We start from the raw sequence: 15,309 nt of genomic DNA, 5'->3' as shown, positions 1-15,309 counted from the left end.
GGTGAGAGGGTCCAGAGGGGCAATTTTTTCACAGAGGGTGGTGAATGTCTGGAACAAGCTGCCAGAGGTGGTAGTAGAGGCAAGTATAATTTTGTCTTTTGAAAAGCTACATGGGTAAGATGGGTATAGAGAGATATGGGCCAAATGTGGGCAATTGGGACTAGCTTCGGGGTTTTAAAAAAAAGTGTGGCATGGACAAGTTAGGCCAAAGGGCCTGTTTCCATGCTGTAAACCTCTATGACTCTATCTCAGAAGGTTTACTCGGGCAATGCATGGCATTGGATTAAGTGAGCATGTTCCAATGAATGAAAGACTTTCACTCACATGGGAAATTTAAATTTGCTCACACTCGCATGGGAAATTTAAATATGCTCACTCCATTTGACGTCTTACACTAACTTATGTGATTCTGTAGAACTAGTGAAGCTTTCTGATTTGCTCAGCCAGTGAGTTCCCTTACATTTGATTTGATCCCCCAACTGATATTCTGCACCTTGGTTATTCTCTGCCACCTTCTTCCGAATAATATGAATAGCTTTAGATGAAAGCAAGGATGTGAAATATACCTGACAGGTGATAGCTCACAGGGAAGCTTTAACCAGAGGCACCTCATAATCTTGTATACCTCTATCAGGTCCCCTTTCAATCTTTGCTGCTCCAAAGTAAACAGCCCCAACCTACCCAATTTTGCCACATAGTTCAGACCCTGCAGCCCAGTTAGCATCCTAGTAAATCTCCTCTGCACCCTCTCCAGTGCAATCACATCCTTCCGAAAATGTGGGAACCAGAACTACATACAGTACTCCAGTTATGGCCTAACTATCCTCTCTCTCCTTAATCGATACCGCCACCTCTCTTCATTTCTTTCCTTCTCTACCCTTCCCAAGCAACTTTATTTAGGGATACAAACCCAATTGTATCCTTTTATGAACCAGGACCGGAATTTTACTGTCCTGCCCACGACAGGAATCATAACGGGTGGATCATGCAAAGGCCCGATGACCTTGGATGGGACTTTCTGGCTTTGGAGCGAGCCCAGCTATGTAGCTACCTGCCTATAACTCAAAAAATCATTTACCACAGTCATTGTATTCACAGTAAGACGTACTTGTCTGAGGAATTCATTTTCAGCTGACCACATGTGATATGGAGTCAGACGAGGCCTTGAGATATCACAAGAGACAGATAAGCCTCTTTAGGAACACAAAGAGAGCAGGAAAGAAATGTCATGAAATGTCCTTGACAGGCAGGATTAAGGAGAATCCCCAGGCTTTTTATGCGTATACAAGGAGGAAGAGAGTAGCGAAAGAAAGGGTAGGTCCACTCAAGGACAGTGAAGGGAATTTGTGTGTGGAGCCAGATGAGGTGGTTGAGGTCCTTAACAAGTGCATTGCATCAGTATTCACAAAGAAGAAGGATATGGTGGATGGGGAGTGTAGAAAGGAAGATATTGACATTCTAGGACATGTTGAGACAAAAAGTGAGGAGGTGTTGGAGTTTTTGAAAAACATTAAGGTAGACAAGTCCCCAGGGCCAGATAGTGTCTATCCCAAACTACTGAGAGAGGCGAGGGAAGAAATTGCTGAGGCCTTGGCCAAAATCTTTGTATCCTCTTTAGCCATGTGATGTACCAGAGGATTGGAGAGTAACTAACAATGTTCTCTATTTAAAAAGGACAGAAGAGACAAATTACAGGCCAAATTACATCAGTGGTGGGGAAATTATTGGAGAAGATTCTTCGGGACAGGATGTACTCGCATCTGGAAGAGAATAGGCTTATTAGCGATAAGCAGCATCATTTTGTGAAGGGGAGGTCGTGTCTCACAAAGATTGAGTTCTTTAAGGAAGTGACAAGAAAAATTGACCAGGGCAGGGCAGTGGATATTGTATGCATGGACTTCAGTAAAACCTTTGAAAAGGTTCCTCATGGCAGGCTGATACAGAAGGTGAAGTCTTATGGGACCCAAGGTGAGCTGGTAAGATGGATACAAAACTGGCTTGGGCATAGAAAGCAGAGAGTGCAGTGGAAGAGTACTTTTCTAACTGGAGGTCTGTGACAAGGGTGTTCCATGAGGATCAGTGCTGGGACCTCTGTCATTTGTAATATATATAAATGATTTGGAGGAAAATGTAGGTGGTCTGATTAGCAAATTTGCAGATGGTACAAAAATTGGGGGAGTAGCGGATAGTGAGGAAGATTGTCAGAGGATACAGCAGGATATCCATCGGCTGGAGACCTGGCCTCAAAAAATAGCAGATGGAATTTAACCCGGACAAATATGAGGTGATGCGATTTGGAAGGTCTACTACAGAAGGAAAGTATACAGTAAATGGTAGAGCCCGTAGAAATATTAGCATACAGAGGGATCTAGGCAGATCCACAGTTCCCTGAAGGTGGCAACTCGGGTGGACAACGTGGTCAAGAAGGCATATGGCATTCTGGCCTTCATCAGTTGGGGCATTGAGTCTTGGAATTTGAAAATCATGTTGCAGCTGTATAAGACTTTGGTTAGGCCGCATTTGGAATATTGCGTACAATTCTGGTCGGCACACTACTGGAAGGATGTTGATGCATTGGCAAGAGTGCAAAGAGATTTATCAGGATGTTGCCTGGTTTGGAGGATATGGACTATGAAGAAAGGTTGAACAACTTGGATTGTTTTCATTGGAGCGTCGGAGGATGAGGGGGGACCTAAAAGAAGTTTACAAGATTATGACAGGCTTGGCTAGAGTGGATAGTCAAGAGTTTTTCCCAGGGTCGAAGGGTCAATTACTTGGGGACATAGGCTGAAAGAGTGGGAAAGTTTAAAAGAGATGTAAGGGGCAAATTTTTCACACAGAGGGTGGTGAATGCCTGGAACCCGCTGCCGGCGGAGGTGGTAGAAGCAGATTCTATAGCAATGTTCAAGAGGCATCTGGATAGATAAATGAATATGCAGGGAATAGAGGGATATGGACGATGTAGAGGCAAGAAAATATTAGATTAGAGAGGCATCCGTGTCGGCATAAACTTAGTGGGCCGATGGGCCTGTTCCTGTGCTGTACTGTTCTTTGTTCCTTTGGTTAAGATATTGCTGCAGTTGAACAGTTTGATCAAACATATACCACCTGTCAGTTCGGTGTCTGTTTATTTCTCTCTTTTCCCCCCAAAATCACACAAGTCATTTGCTTCTCTTATGATGGAAGAGAGTTGTGAAGCTTGCTTTAGCTTTTAGTATGGGAATATGGGCATAACTTGACCCCATGGTCAGCACTGCAATTCCCTGGCTGGCAGAAATCCATACTACTGGGTCATAAACAGCTTTGTGAATTTAAAAAAACTGTTTTCATCTTTCTGACTGTGTTCAAAAGTGATGGTCACTAATTTGCAGCTTATTTTTCGCAGTTTTAAGTTATTTTAATGACATTGTGATATGGTTTGCAGACATTATGAAGATCTAAGTGTTGTAATCTGTGGTTCCTAACGTTTTACGACTTGCTTGTCTGACAGGGAGAGTCCGTACTCTCAGCAGTGCCAGAGGAAAGTCGTTCAGAGGGATCAATTGGTTTTAAAGTTTATAAGAAGTATTTTCTAGCAGGAGCTAATGGCGTTATGGTGTTGGTTGTCATCATTCTCAATTTCTTGGCACAAGTAAGTGATCATTATACAAGTGCAAATTGTTATAGTTATAAGTATCACTAATGAAACTTTAAAAATAGCGATGTGCCTTCTGAATTGTATATACCATATGTTTCTTGTACTTTGAGCAGTCAGTTCTTTTGAAAAAATGTGTTTCTACAGTAACAGAGCTTTTCTTCCCACCTCTGTTCATGCATCTGGAGTTCCTCAAATATCTACCCGTGACTCCTCATCAACATGCTGTTCTCAATGACAGAGACATGGGTCAGTTTCCATTTGTTTGTTGGCAACACCCATCTTTATTGCCTCTCTTTGCTTGATCTTTGTTGTTAGACACTCTGACTTTAAATTGCATGCAAGGGAACATTTCCTCATTGGACATTGGAAAAAGGGTCAGGGAGGAAACTCCAGTAGCTGGAGTCATATCTTGCACAATGGAAGATTATCCTTGTGATTGCTAGAAGTTATTTATCTCAATCCCAGGACATCGCTACAGGGCAGTATCTTCAGATGCTTCATCAATAGCCATCCTTCCAAAATAAGGTCAAAATGTGTAATTCTATATCAAAGATTGCGCAATGTTCCAATCCATTCATAATTCCTCTGTTAATGAAGCATTCCATTCCTGTGTGCAATAAAATCTGGACAATACACCAGGAAATTACCATTTTCAATGAGATGTAACTCACTCCCTGTGTTATTCAAGAGCATTACCATCATTGAGTCTTCTGCCAGCAACATCCTGGTATCATCATTGACTGGAAACTCAACAGGACCAGCCATACAAATGCAAGAGCAGATCAGAGGCTGGACATTCAGTGCTTGTTGTTGTGCACTTACAGGCTCTCCAAAATCTTTCCACTAGCTGAAAAGCACAGTTAAAAAGAGTGGTGGACACTCTACTTGCCTGGATGAGTGCAACTACAACACCATTCTAGAAATTTGACATGGCTATGTATAAAACTATCCACTTGATGAGCACCCCATGTGCTGCCACCTAAACATTCAATCCTTCCACCTGTGGTACGTTGTTGCACTAGCTACAGGATGTGCTGCAGGAATTTACCAAAGCAACTTTGTCAGCCCTTTCCCAGATCTATGACCTCCACCAAATAGCAGGTGAATGCTAATATCAGCATTTCTAAGTTACACATTGTTTTGACTTGCAGTCATAGAGTCATAGAGGTTTACAGCATGGAAACAGGCCCTTCAGCACAACTTGTCCATGCCGCCTTTATTTTTTTTTAAAACCCCTAAGCTAATCCCAATTGCCCGCATTTGGCCCATATCCTTCTATACCCATCGTACCCATGTAATTATCTAAATGCTTTTTAAAAGATAAAATTGTACCCGCCTCTACTACTACCTCTGGCAGCTTGTTCCAGACACTCACCATCCTCTGTGTGAAAAAATTGCCCCTCTGGACACTTTTGTATCTCTCCCCTCTCACCTTAAACCTATGTCTCTAGTTTTAGACTCCCCTACCTTTGGGAAAAGATATTATCTACCTTGTCTATGCCCCTCATTATTTTATAGACCTCTTTAAGATCACCCCTCAGCCTCCTACGCTCCAGAGAAAAAAGTCCCAGTCTATTCAGCCTCTCCTCATAACTGAATCCATCAAGTCCCGGTAGTATCCTAGTAAATCTTTTCTGCACTCTTTCTAGTTTAATAATATCCTTTCTATAATAGGGTGACCAAAATTGCACACAGTATTCCAAGTGTGGCCTTACACTTGTACAACTTTAACAAGACGTTCCAACTCCTGTATTCAATGTTCTGACCGATGAAACCAAGCATGCCGAATGCCTTCTTCACTACTCTGTCCACCTGTGGCTCCACTTTCAAGGAGCTGTGAACATGTACCCCTAGATCTCTTTGTTCTGTAACTCTCCCCAATGCCCTACCATTAACTGAGTAAGTCCTGCCCTGGTTCAATCTACCAAAATGCATCACCTCGCATTTGTCTAAATTAAACTCCATCTGCCATTCGTCAGCCCACTGGCCCAATTGATCAAGATCCCGCTGCAATTGGAGATAACCTTCCTCACTGTCCACCAAGCCACCAATCTTAGTGTCATCTGCAAACTTACTAACCATGCCCCCTATATTCTCATCTAAATCATTAATATAAATGACAAATAACAGTGGGCCCAGCACTGATCCCTGAGGCACACCGCTGGTCACAGGCCTCCAGTTTGAAAAACAATACCTCGCCCTGGATCCCATGAGATTTAACTTTATGCAACAACCTACCATGCGGTACCTTGTCAAAGACCTTGCTAAAGTCCATGTAGACAACATCAACTCCACTGCCCTCATCTACCTTCTTGGTTACCCCTTCAAAAAACTCAATCAAATTTGTGAGACATGATTTTCATAAAGCCATGCTGACTGTCCCTAATCAATCCCTGCATCTCTAAATGCCTGTAGATCCTGTCTCTCAAAATACCTTCCAACAATTTACCCACCACAGATGTGAGGCTCACTGGCCTGTAGTTCCCAGGCTTTTCCCTGCAGCTCTTTTTAAACAAAGGCACAACATTTGCCACTCTCCAATGTTCAGGCACCTCACCCGTGACTATCGATGATTCAAATATCTCGGCTAGGGGACCCGCAATTTCCTCCCTAGCCTCCCACAACGTCCTGGGATATACCTCATCAGGTCCCACAGATTTATCTACCTTGCTGCTCTTTAAGACTTCCAGCACCTCCTTCTCTGTAATATGCACACTCCTCAAGACATCAATATTTAATTCCCCCAGTTCCCTAACATCTATGCTTTTCTCAACAGTAAATACTGATGAGAAATATTCATTTAAGATCTCACCCATCTCTTGTGGATCCGCACATAGATTACCTTGTTGATCCTTAAAAGGCCCTACTCTTTTCCTTGTTACTCTTTTGCCCTTTATGTATTTGTAGAAGCTCTTTGGATTCTCCTTTGCCTTATCTGCCAAAACAATTTTGTGTCCCCCTTTTGCCCCCCTGATTTCTCTCTTAACTCTATTCCTACACCCCCTATACTCTTCAAGAGATTCACTTGATCCCAGCTGCCTATGCACGTCATGTGCCTCTTTCTTCTTGTTGACCAGGGCCTCAATATCCCGAGTCATCCAGGGTTCCCGACTTCTGCCAGCCTTGCCCTTCATTCTAAGAGGAATGTGTTTATCCTGAACCCTGGTTAACACACTTTTGAAAGCATGCTGCTATATAATATAATACTTCTATATAATATGAGCGGCAAGGTGGCACAGTGATCAGCATTGCTGCCTCACAGCGCCAGGGACCCGGGTTCAATTCTGGCCTTGGGTCACTGTCTGTGTGGAGTTTGCACGTTCTCCCAGTATCTGTGTGGGTTTCCTCCAGGTGCTCCGGTTTCCTCCCACACTCCAAAGATCTGCGGGTTAGGTTGATTGACCATGTTAAATTGACCCTAGTATCAGGGGATTAGCAAGGTAAATACATGGGGTTACAGGGATAGGGCTGGGTGGGATTGTTGTTTGTGCAGACTCGATGGGCCCAATGGCCTCCTTCTGCACTGGAGGGATTCCATGAATATCGCTGCCATTCTGTCATTGTTACTGGATCAAAATCCTGGTACTCCCTGGCTGTAAAATTACTTTCAGCAGAAACACTGATTTTGATTTGATTTATTATTGTCACTTGTATTCATGTACAGTAAAAAGTAATGTTTCTTGCGCACTACACCGACAAAGCATACTGTACATAGAGAAGGAGAGAGTGCAGAATGTAGTGTTATAGTCATAGCTTGGGTGTAGAGAAAGATCAACTTAATGCCAGATAGGTTCATTAAAAAATCTGATGGCAGCAGGGAAGAAGCTGTTCTTGAGTCGGGTTGGTACATGTCCTCAGACTTTGTATCTTTTTCCCGACGAAAAAAGGTGGAAGAGAGTATGCCTGGGGTGCATGGAGTCCTTGATTGTGCTGGCTGCTTTTCTGAGGCAGCGAGAAGTGTTGACAGAGCTAATGGATGGGAGGCTGGTTTGCATGATGGACTGGGCTTCGTTCGCGACGCTTTGTATTTTTTTGCGGTCTTGGACAGAGCAGGAGCCATACCAAGCTGTGATACAATCAGAAAGAATGCTTTCTATGGTGCATCTGTAAAAGTTGATAAGAGTCGTAGCTGACATGCCAAATTTCCTTGTCCTAGAAAGTAGAGGCATTGGTGGGCTTTCTTAACTGTAGCGTCAGCATGGAGGGACCAGGGCAGATTGGTGGTCATCTGGACACTTAGAAACTTGAAGTTATCACTATTTCCACTTCATCCCCGTTGATGTAGACAGGGGCATGTCCTTCACTATGCTTCCTGAAGTCGATGACCATCTCTTTCATTTTGCTAACATTGAGGGAGAGATTATTTTCGTCGCACCAGTTCACCAGATTCTCTACCTCTTGTACTCTGTCTCATCATTGTTTGAGATCTGACCTATTATGGTGGTGTCATCAGCAAACTTGAAAATCGAGTTGGAGGGCAACTTGGTCACAGAGTCATGGGTGTTTCAGGAGTATAGTCAGGGGCTGAGAACACAGCCTTGTGGGGCACCGGTGTTCAAGATGATTATGGAGGAGGTGTTGTTGCCTATCCTTACTGCTTATGGTCTGTGGGTTAGGAAGTCTAGGATCCAGTCGCAGAGGGAGGAGCCAAGCCCCAGGCCACGGAGTTTGGAGATGAGTTTTGCAGGAACTTGATGTGGTTCAAGTCAGTCGCTCGCTGTCACATTCTCAGGGAAACAAGTGCCTACGCTTTGCTAGTGATGTCCATTTCTTGAGAAGGCATGCATAACAACAACAAAAATGGGATATTGCTGGCAACTTTACTCCATTGTCTCTGATTCCATCCCCCTCCCTGACTATTTATTCAGTGTGAATGGGGCTAGCCAAACTCTGTAAAACCTATCCCCCAACAGCTTCAAAATAAATATGTTTAAGGGTACAAGTCTGAAGGAAAAAAATCAAGTTTAGAACAGAGCAAAGCTATGGCTAAAATCAAGCAGATTATGTCACAAATGGTAATAGGGCATTAGCAATCAAGGCCACAACAGGAAAAATAATGAGGAAAAATTGAAGCTGCAATGTCTGTCCAAAGCATTCATGTCAACATAAATAAATTAATGATATAAATATAAACAAATAGGTTTGATGCAGTAGCCATTAGTAATATGCATGGAGAGTGAGATTGGAAATGAAATATTTCAGGGTACTTGACTTTTGGAAAAGATAGCCAAAATGGAAAAGGAAGGTAGCCATATTGAAAGAAATTATGAGATACGCATAGAGAGAAAAGATCTTAGCCTGGAAAATGAAGAACGAGAATTAAATGGATGGAGCTAAGAAATAGGAAAGGGAAAAGAACTCCGGTGGAAGTAGTTTATAGTCAGCCCCCCAACCCCTCCCCCTCCCCTTCCCACGCACCTCCCAGCCAATAGTTAAGTTTATTTTTAGTGTCACAAGTAGGCTTACATTAACACTGCAATGAAGTTACTGTGAAAATACCCTAGTTGCCATACTGCCTCACTTCCTTGAACTACCTTAACAATACTTCAGTTGAGACGATGTAGAGTTGTCGGCGTTGGACTGGGGTAGGCACAGTAAGTAGTCTCACAACACCAAGTTAAAGTCCAACAGGTTTATTTGGTAGCATGAGCTTTCAGAGCCTTCATCAATTGAAACAGAGAGTGCAGGAAATACTCAGTAAGTCAGGCAGCACCCATAGACAGAGAAACAGAGTTAATATTTCAGGTCTGCAACCTTTCATCAGAATTGGGAAAAGTTAGAGATGTAACAGGGTTTGTGCAAGGGTTGGGTGGGACAAGGACAAAGGAAAGTCTGTGATAGGGTGGAAGACAGGAGAGATTGAATGACAGGGCCAAAGGGAATGACTAAGGGACAAGGAACAAAAGATGTGCCTAAAGCGGGTGTGCTTTTATTTGAAAGCAAAGTAAAAGAAAAACCGAAACGCAAAAGAAAAGGGAAAAAAAGAGGGGCGAGTTTACAGTTTGAAATTGTTGAATCCAGAGCTTGTAAAGTGCCTAATCAGAAGATAGATTGCTGTTCCTCAAGACTACGTTTAACCTCACTGGAATAGTGCAACAGACCAAGGACGGAGATTTCAGTGGAAGAGTGAAATGGAGAATTAAAATGGCAGGCCACTGGAAGCTCAGGTTTATGCTTGTGGGTTGAATGGAGATGTTCTGCAAAAGTAGTCCCTCAGTCGGCTTTTAGTTTCCCCACTGTAGAGGAGACCACATTATGAGAAGCGAATACAGTATACTAAATTGAAAGAAGTACACATAAATTGCTGCTTTACCTTGAAAGAGTGATGGGGGCTTGGACGGTGAGGAGGGAAAAGGGCAGATATTACATGTCCTGCATTTGCAGGAAATGATGCTGTACAAAGAGGACAGGCTGTTGGCGCTGATTGGATGACCATGGAGGGAACGGGAAGGCAGGGGAAGATGTGATTGGTAATGTCATCACACTGAAAGTGGCAGAAGTGATGGAAAATGATCAGTTGAATACATAGGCTGGTGGGGTGGAACATGAGGACAAGGAGAACCCTATTGTCCTGGGGAGAAGGGGAAGAGGTGAGAGTCTGTGTGGAGTTTGCACATTCTCCCCATGTCTGCGTGGATTTCCTCGAGGTGCTCCGATTTACTCCCGGTTTAGGCCGTCCACCACACAACCCTGCCACAGCAACCTCTGCAAGACGTGCCGGATCATCGACACGGATGCCATCATCTCACGTGAGAACACCATCTACCAGGTACACAGTACCTACTCTTGCAACTCGGCCAACGTTGTCTACCTGATACGCTGCAGGAAAGGATGTCCCGAGGCATGGTACATTGGGGAAACCATGCAGACGCTACGACAACAGATGAATGAACACCGCTTGACAATCACCAGGCAAGACTGTTCTCTTCCTGTGGGGGAGCACTTCAGCAGTCACGGGCATTCAGCCTTGGATCTTCAGGTAAGCATTCTCCAAGGCGGCCTTCACGACACACGACAGCGCAGAATCGCTGAGCAGAAACTGATAGCCAAGTTCTGCACACATGAGGATGGCCTAAACCGGGATGTTGGATTTATGTCACATTATCAGTAACCCCCACAGCTTTCCCCCTGGTCTTGCAGAATCTCACTAGCTGTCCTGTCTGGAGACAATACACATCTCTTTAACCTGTGTTGAATGCTCCCTCCACCCACATTGTCTGTACCTTTAAGACCTGGCTGGCTGTAGAGATTCGCATTCTAATTAGTATTCTGTAACTTGATTTCTGTGTCTGTGCACTGTTTGAGAGCAGATATCCACTCCATCTGATGAAGGAGCAGTGCTCCGAAAGCTTATGGTATTTGCTACCAAATAAACCTGTTGGACTTTAACCTGGCGTTGTGAGACCTCTTACTGTCCCAACCCTGTTGCCCAGGTCTCGTTGCACATTCCCCTCTCCTAATTTATGGCCATTTAGATAGTTATCTGCCTTCCCATTTTTTCTACCAAAAGTGGATTACTTCAGGTTTATCGAAATTATACTGCATCTGCCATTCATTTGCCCACTCACTCAACTTGTCCAAATCACAGTGAAGGATGTCTGCATCCTCCTCACAGCTCACCTTCCCACCCAGCTTTGTGCCATCTGTAAATTTGAAGATGTTACAATTAGTTCCCCCATCTAAATCATTAATATATATAGTGAATAGCTGTGGTCCCTGCGGTACCGCACTGGTCACTGCCTGCCATTTGGAAAAAGACCCGTTTATTCCTACTCTTTGTTTCCTGTCTGCCAACACTACCCCCAATTCCATGTGCTTTAATCTTACATGCTAATCTCTTATGTGGGGCTTTGTCAAAAGCCTTCTCAAAGTCCAAGCAAACCACATCCACTGGCTCCCCCTCTTCAACTATACTAGTTACATCCTCAAAGTATTCCAGTAGATTTGTCAAGCATGATTTCCCTTTCATAAATCCATGCTGACTCTGTCCAATACTGCCAGTTTCCCAAGTGTTTTGCTATAATATCTTTGACAATGGATTCTAGAATTGGAATAAAGCGGGGGAATGGGACTGATTGGATTGCTCTATGGAGAGCCAGCATGGACTTGATGGGTCAAACAGCCTCTTTGTTGCTTTGACTCTGTCTTTAGTTACAGTTCTGTAACGTCAGCCATATAGCCTATAATGTGTTGGCTGTAATGTTATAAGGTATTAACAACTTCACTTTTGGTTATCTCGTGCCTTTCTAACTCTGTTCAATTTGTCTTAATACACACATCTGTAGCTGTCATGTTTTCAAATGGATAACCAGATAATCTGATGAAATGCAAGATGATGTCCCTTGTAAAATTGCATAGTTAATGTGGTTGTGCAAACTTTGGGCTAGTGCAGAGATCTCATTTGTATTGTGCAAGATTGCTATCCTCTGCATTCATTGTTGGAAATCAAATTTAAGCAGATGAGCTATTAAATCTGATAATTGACCTATTCAATCCTGATCTCTAGATTTCTTTTATCTTTGCTGCAGGTATCTTATATACTTCAGGACTGGTGGCTGTCTTACTGGTAAGAATGGTTCTTTTGAGATTTTATAGTCTGTTTTGAATTGTAATTGAATCGACTAGGAAGCTTATTCACAACTTTGTATCTACTCTAAGTACCTTTTCAGAGTTTATGAAACCAAAAAATAGGTAAAGTGAAAGGTTTACACAATTAAAGGTTATATGTTCTGTCTTTTCCACAGTTTATTCACCCTCTTTTGTGTACTTTATCCTGACTTGATCAATATATTTTAGCACAAAATGTAGATCGTGTTATCTATCCTCAAATTATGAAGTTCTTTCAATATTAGTATGCATCTATTCTCCCGAATTGTACCTTCTCCAAGGACAGTCATTGCCCATTTATGGCAGTATTTATTCATTTGGTTATATATCAAAGGTGTTGATCGGACCAGTACAGATCCACAAAATGTACCTGTATTACTTCATTCTGTTCCCCCCACCTTGTGGGTGGTCAATCATTGATGCACAAATGATGCGGGGCATATTATAGCAACTGGGAACACATAATGGTGGTATCAGAAACTAGACTTATGATATATGAAGCATGCGTAATGTAGGATATCCTAGGAAAAATAAATTGTCAAGTGTGGTGGCTTTCAAGCAAAGAACATAAGGACCCTGCCACATTTGTAGGGAAGAAAGATCTTTGGCAAATATATTCCAGAAGCTGGTCACCTCACTCAAAAATGAAAAGGGAGAGTTAAGCAGTGTGAGGAGATACCCTTCTGCAAATGATGTCAACAGATTTTTACATTCACCTGAGAGGGCAGATATGGCCTTGGTTTAATGTTCCATTTGAAAATAGTTCATCCTGCATCATTTGTGTAGCAATGTTAGGACTTCAGAGGTGTCTCTGCCCTAACAGGTATTTAGCTAAGCCTTAATTGTCATAGACCTGGAGGAATATCAGTCTGCTCATATCATAATGTTTATTATATTTTTAAAAATCAGGATAAAATTTCCAAAGGATTTCTCCCTGTTACCAACTGTAAATATGACAGAAGATTTGAGAAACACTACAATAATAGTGTAAAAGATCTTTTACAAAATTGCTGCAGGGTTTGCGATCTTCTGCTGAAATTACAGCTGGAGATTAGGAAAACTCCACAGAAATTCACAAAGAATTATGTTATATATTCATCTTAAGTTTGTTACTCCTTTCACAAGTAGCAGTTGTTTTGGTTAAGTACCAAAAGCAATCCAATAATGAAGTGATGAACCTTTAGAACCCCTAGCCCACACTAACTTTCAACCCATGATGATCACTGTGTATACTGTAGATGTAGGGCTGAATAATAACACTCTGAAAACAGAAGCCTTATGCACCTGCACCAATGTATTATCAGGCGACCTGACATCATCATCACCCGATCAGGATAATACGGCACAAGGAAAGGGCTAGAAATCAAATTTAATTAAATGGTGTAGTTAAGCTTCTTAATCTGCAATAAAAAGTTATGTGAACAGTATGACATTTGGAGAGTGTGTTTTACACTAGCTGAGTTTCATGTATTTTTTATTAGGCAGCTTGTGAAGGTAGGTTTAAAGGCTCTGGCTGAGCCCTGTGTTTCAGTCTAGCAGTTCAGGGTCCTGGAAGTGCCTCATACAAGAAACATAGAACATAGAACATAGAACATTACAGCGCAGAACAGGCCCTTCGGCCCACGATGTTGCACCGACCAGTTAAAAAAAAAAACTGTGACCCTCCAACCTAAACCAATTTCTTTTCGTCCATGAACCTATCTACGGATCTCTTAAACGCCCCCAAACTAGGCGCATTTACTACTGATGCTGGCAGGGCATTCCAATCCCTCACCACCCTCTGGGTAAAGAACCTACCCCTGACATCGGTTCTATAACTACCCCCCCTCAATTTAAAGCCATGCCCCCTCGTGCTGGATTTCTCCATCAGAGGAAAAAGGCTATCACTATCCACCCTATCTAAACCTCTAATCATCTTATATGTTTCAATAAGATCCCCTCTTAGCCGCCGCCTTTCCAGCGAAAACAATCCCAAATCCCTCAGCCTCTCCTCATAGGATCTCCCCTCCATACCAGGCAACATCCTGGTAAACCTCCTCTGCACCCTCTCCAAAGCCTCCACATCCTTCCTGTAATGTGGGGACCAGAACTGCACACAGTACTCCAAGTGCGGCCGCACCAGAGTTGTGTACAGTTGCAACATAACGCTACGACTCCTAAATTCAATCCCCCTACCAATAAACGCCAAGACACCATATGCCTTCTTAACAACCTTATCTACTTGATTCCCAACTTTCAGGGATCTATGCACACATACACCTAGATCCCTCTGCTCCTCCACACTATTCAAAGTCCTCCCGTTAGCCCTATACTCAACACATCTGTTATTCCTACCAAAGTGAATTACCTCACACTTCTCCGCATTAAACTCCATCCGCCACCTCTCGGCCCAACTTTGCAACCTGTCTAAGTCTTCCTGCAAACTACGACACCCTTCCTCACTGTCTACCACACCACCGACTTTGGTGTCATCAGCAAATTTGCTAATCCACCCAACTATACCCTCATCCAGATCATTAATAAATATTACAAACAGCAGTGGCCCCAAAACAGATCCCTGAGGTACACCACTTGTAACCGCACTCCATGATGAATATTTACTATCAACCACCACCCTCTGTTTCCTATCCGCTAGCCAATTCCTGATCCAATTTCCTAGATCACCCCCAATCCCATACATCTGCATTTTCTGCAGAAGCCTACCATGGTGAACCTTATCAAACGCCTTACTAAAATGGATGCATTTCAAACTTACTTTATTTTGAGATCCTATTCCTTCTGCAGAGGGGTCCATTTAGACTAGGAATGGAATTCTTATATTGGGACTGAGTTCCATGGTGGGGACAAGAAGTGCTGTGTTCAGAAGGCCAGGAAATTACATCTTTCACAGTGAACAGCCAGAGTCACCTCAAAGGAGCCAGAGGGTTGTGGCGCTTGCAGGTTTCCCCAGGGTCCAGGGGGCCGTTGTCATTAAAGCTCCAGCAGGCCAGCCCTGCACCTTTTTTAACAGGAAGGGATTCCACTCTTTAAACGTCCAGTTGATCTGTGACCATTGTCAATGGATA

General features: G+C 43.0%; 1 protein-coding gene across 3 annotated transcripts in view; it reads left to right on the top strand.

Moving 5' to 3' along the window:
- abcc4 (ATP binding cassette subfamily C member 4 (PEL blood group)) overlaps positions 1–15,309 on the top strand; it is a 370,665-nt gene that overhangs the window by 254,074 nt on the left and 101,282 nt on the right. For all 3 annotated transcript variants that reach the window (XM_078221654.1, XM_078221653.1, XM_078221655.1), the window contains 2 exons: positions 3,491–3,631; positions 12,166–12,203. In XM_078221654.1, the coding sequence (XP_078077780.1) occupies positions 3,491–3,631; positions 12,166–12,203 (179 nt within the window). The remainder of the gene's footprint in view (positions 1–3,490; positions 3,632–12,165; positions 12,204–15,309) is intronic.

This window comes from Mustelus asterias, chromosome 10 (genome assembly GCF_964213995.1).
Source record: "Mustelus asterias chromosome 10, sMusAst1.hap1.1, whole genome shotgun sequence".
Taxonomy (NCBI): domain Eukaryota; kingdom Metazoa; phylum Chordata; class Chondrichthyes; order Carcharhiniformes; family Triakidae; genus Mustelus; species Mustelus asterias.
This window is presented reverse-complemented; position numbering and strand designations above follow the sequence as displayed.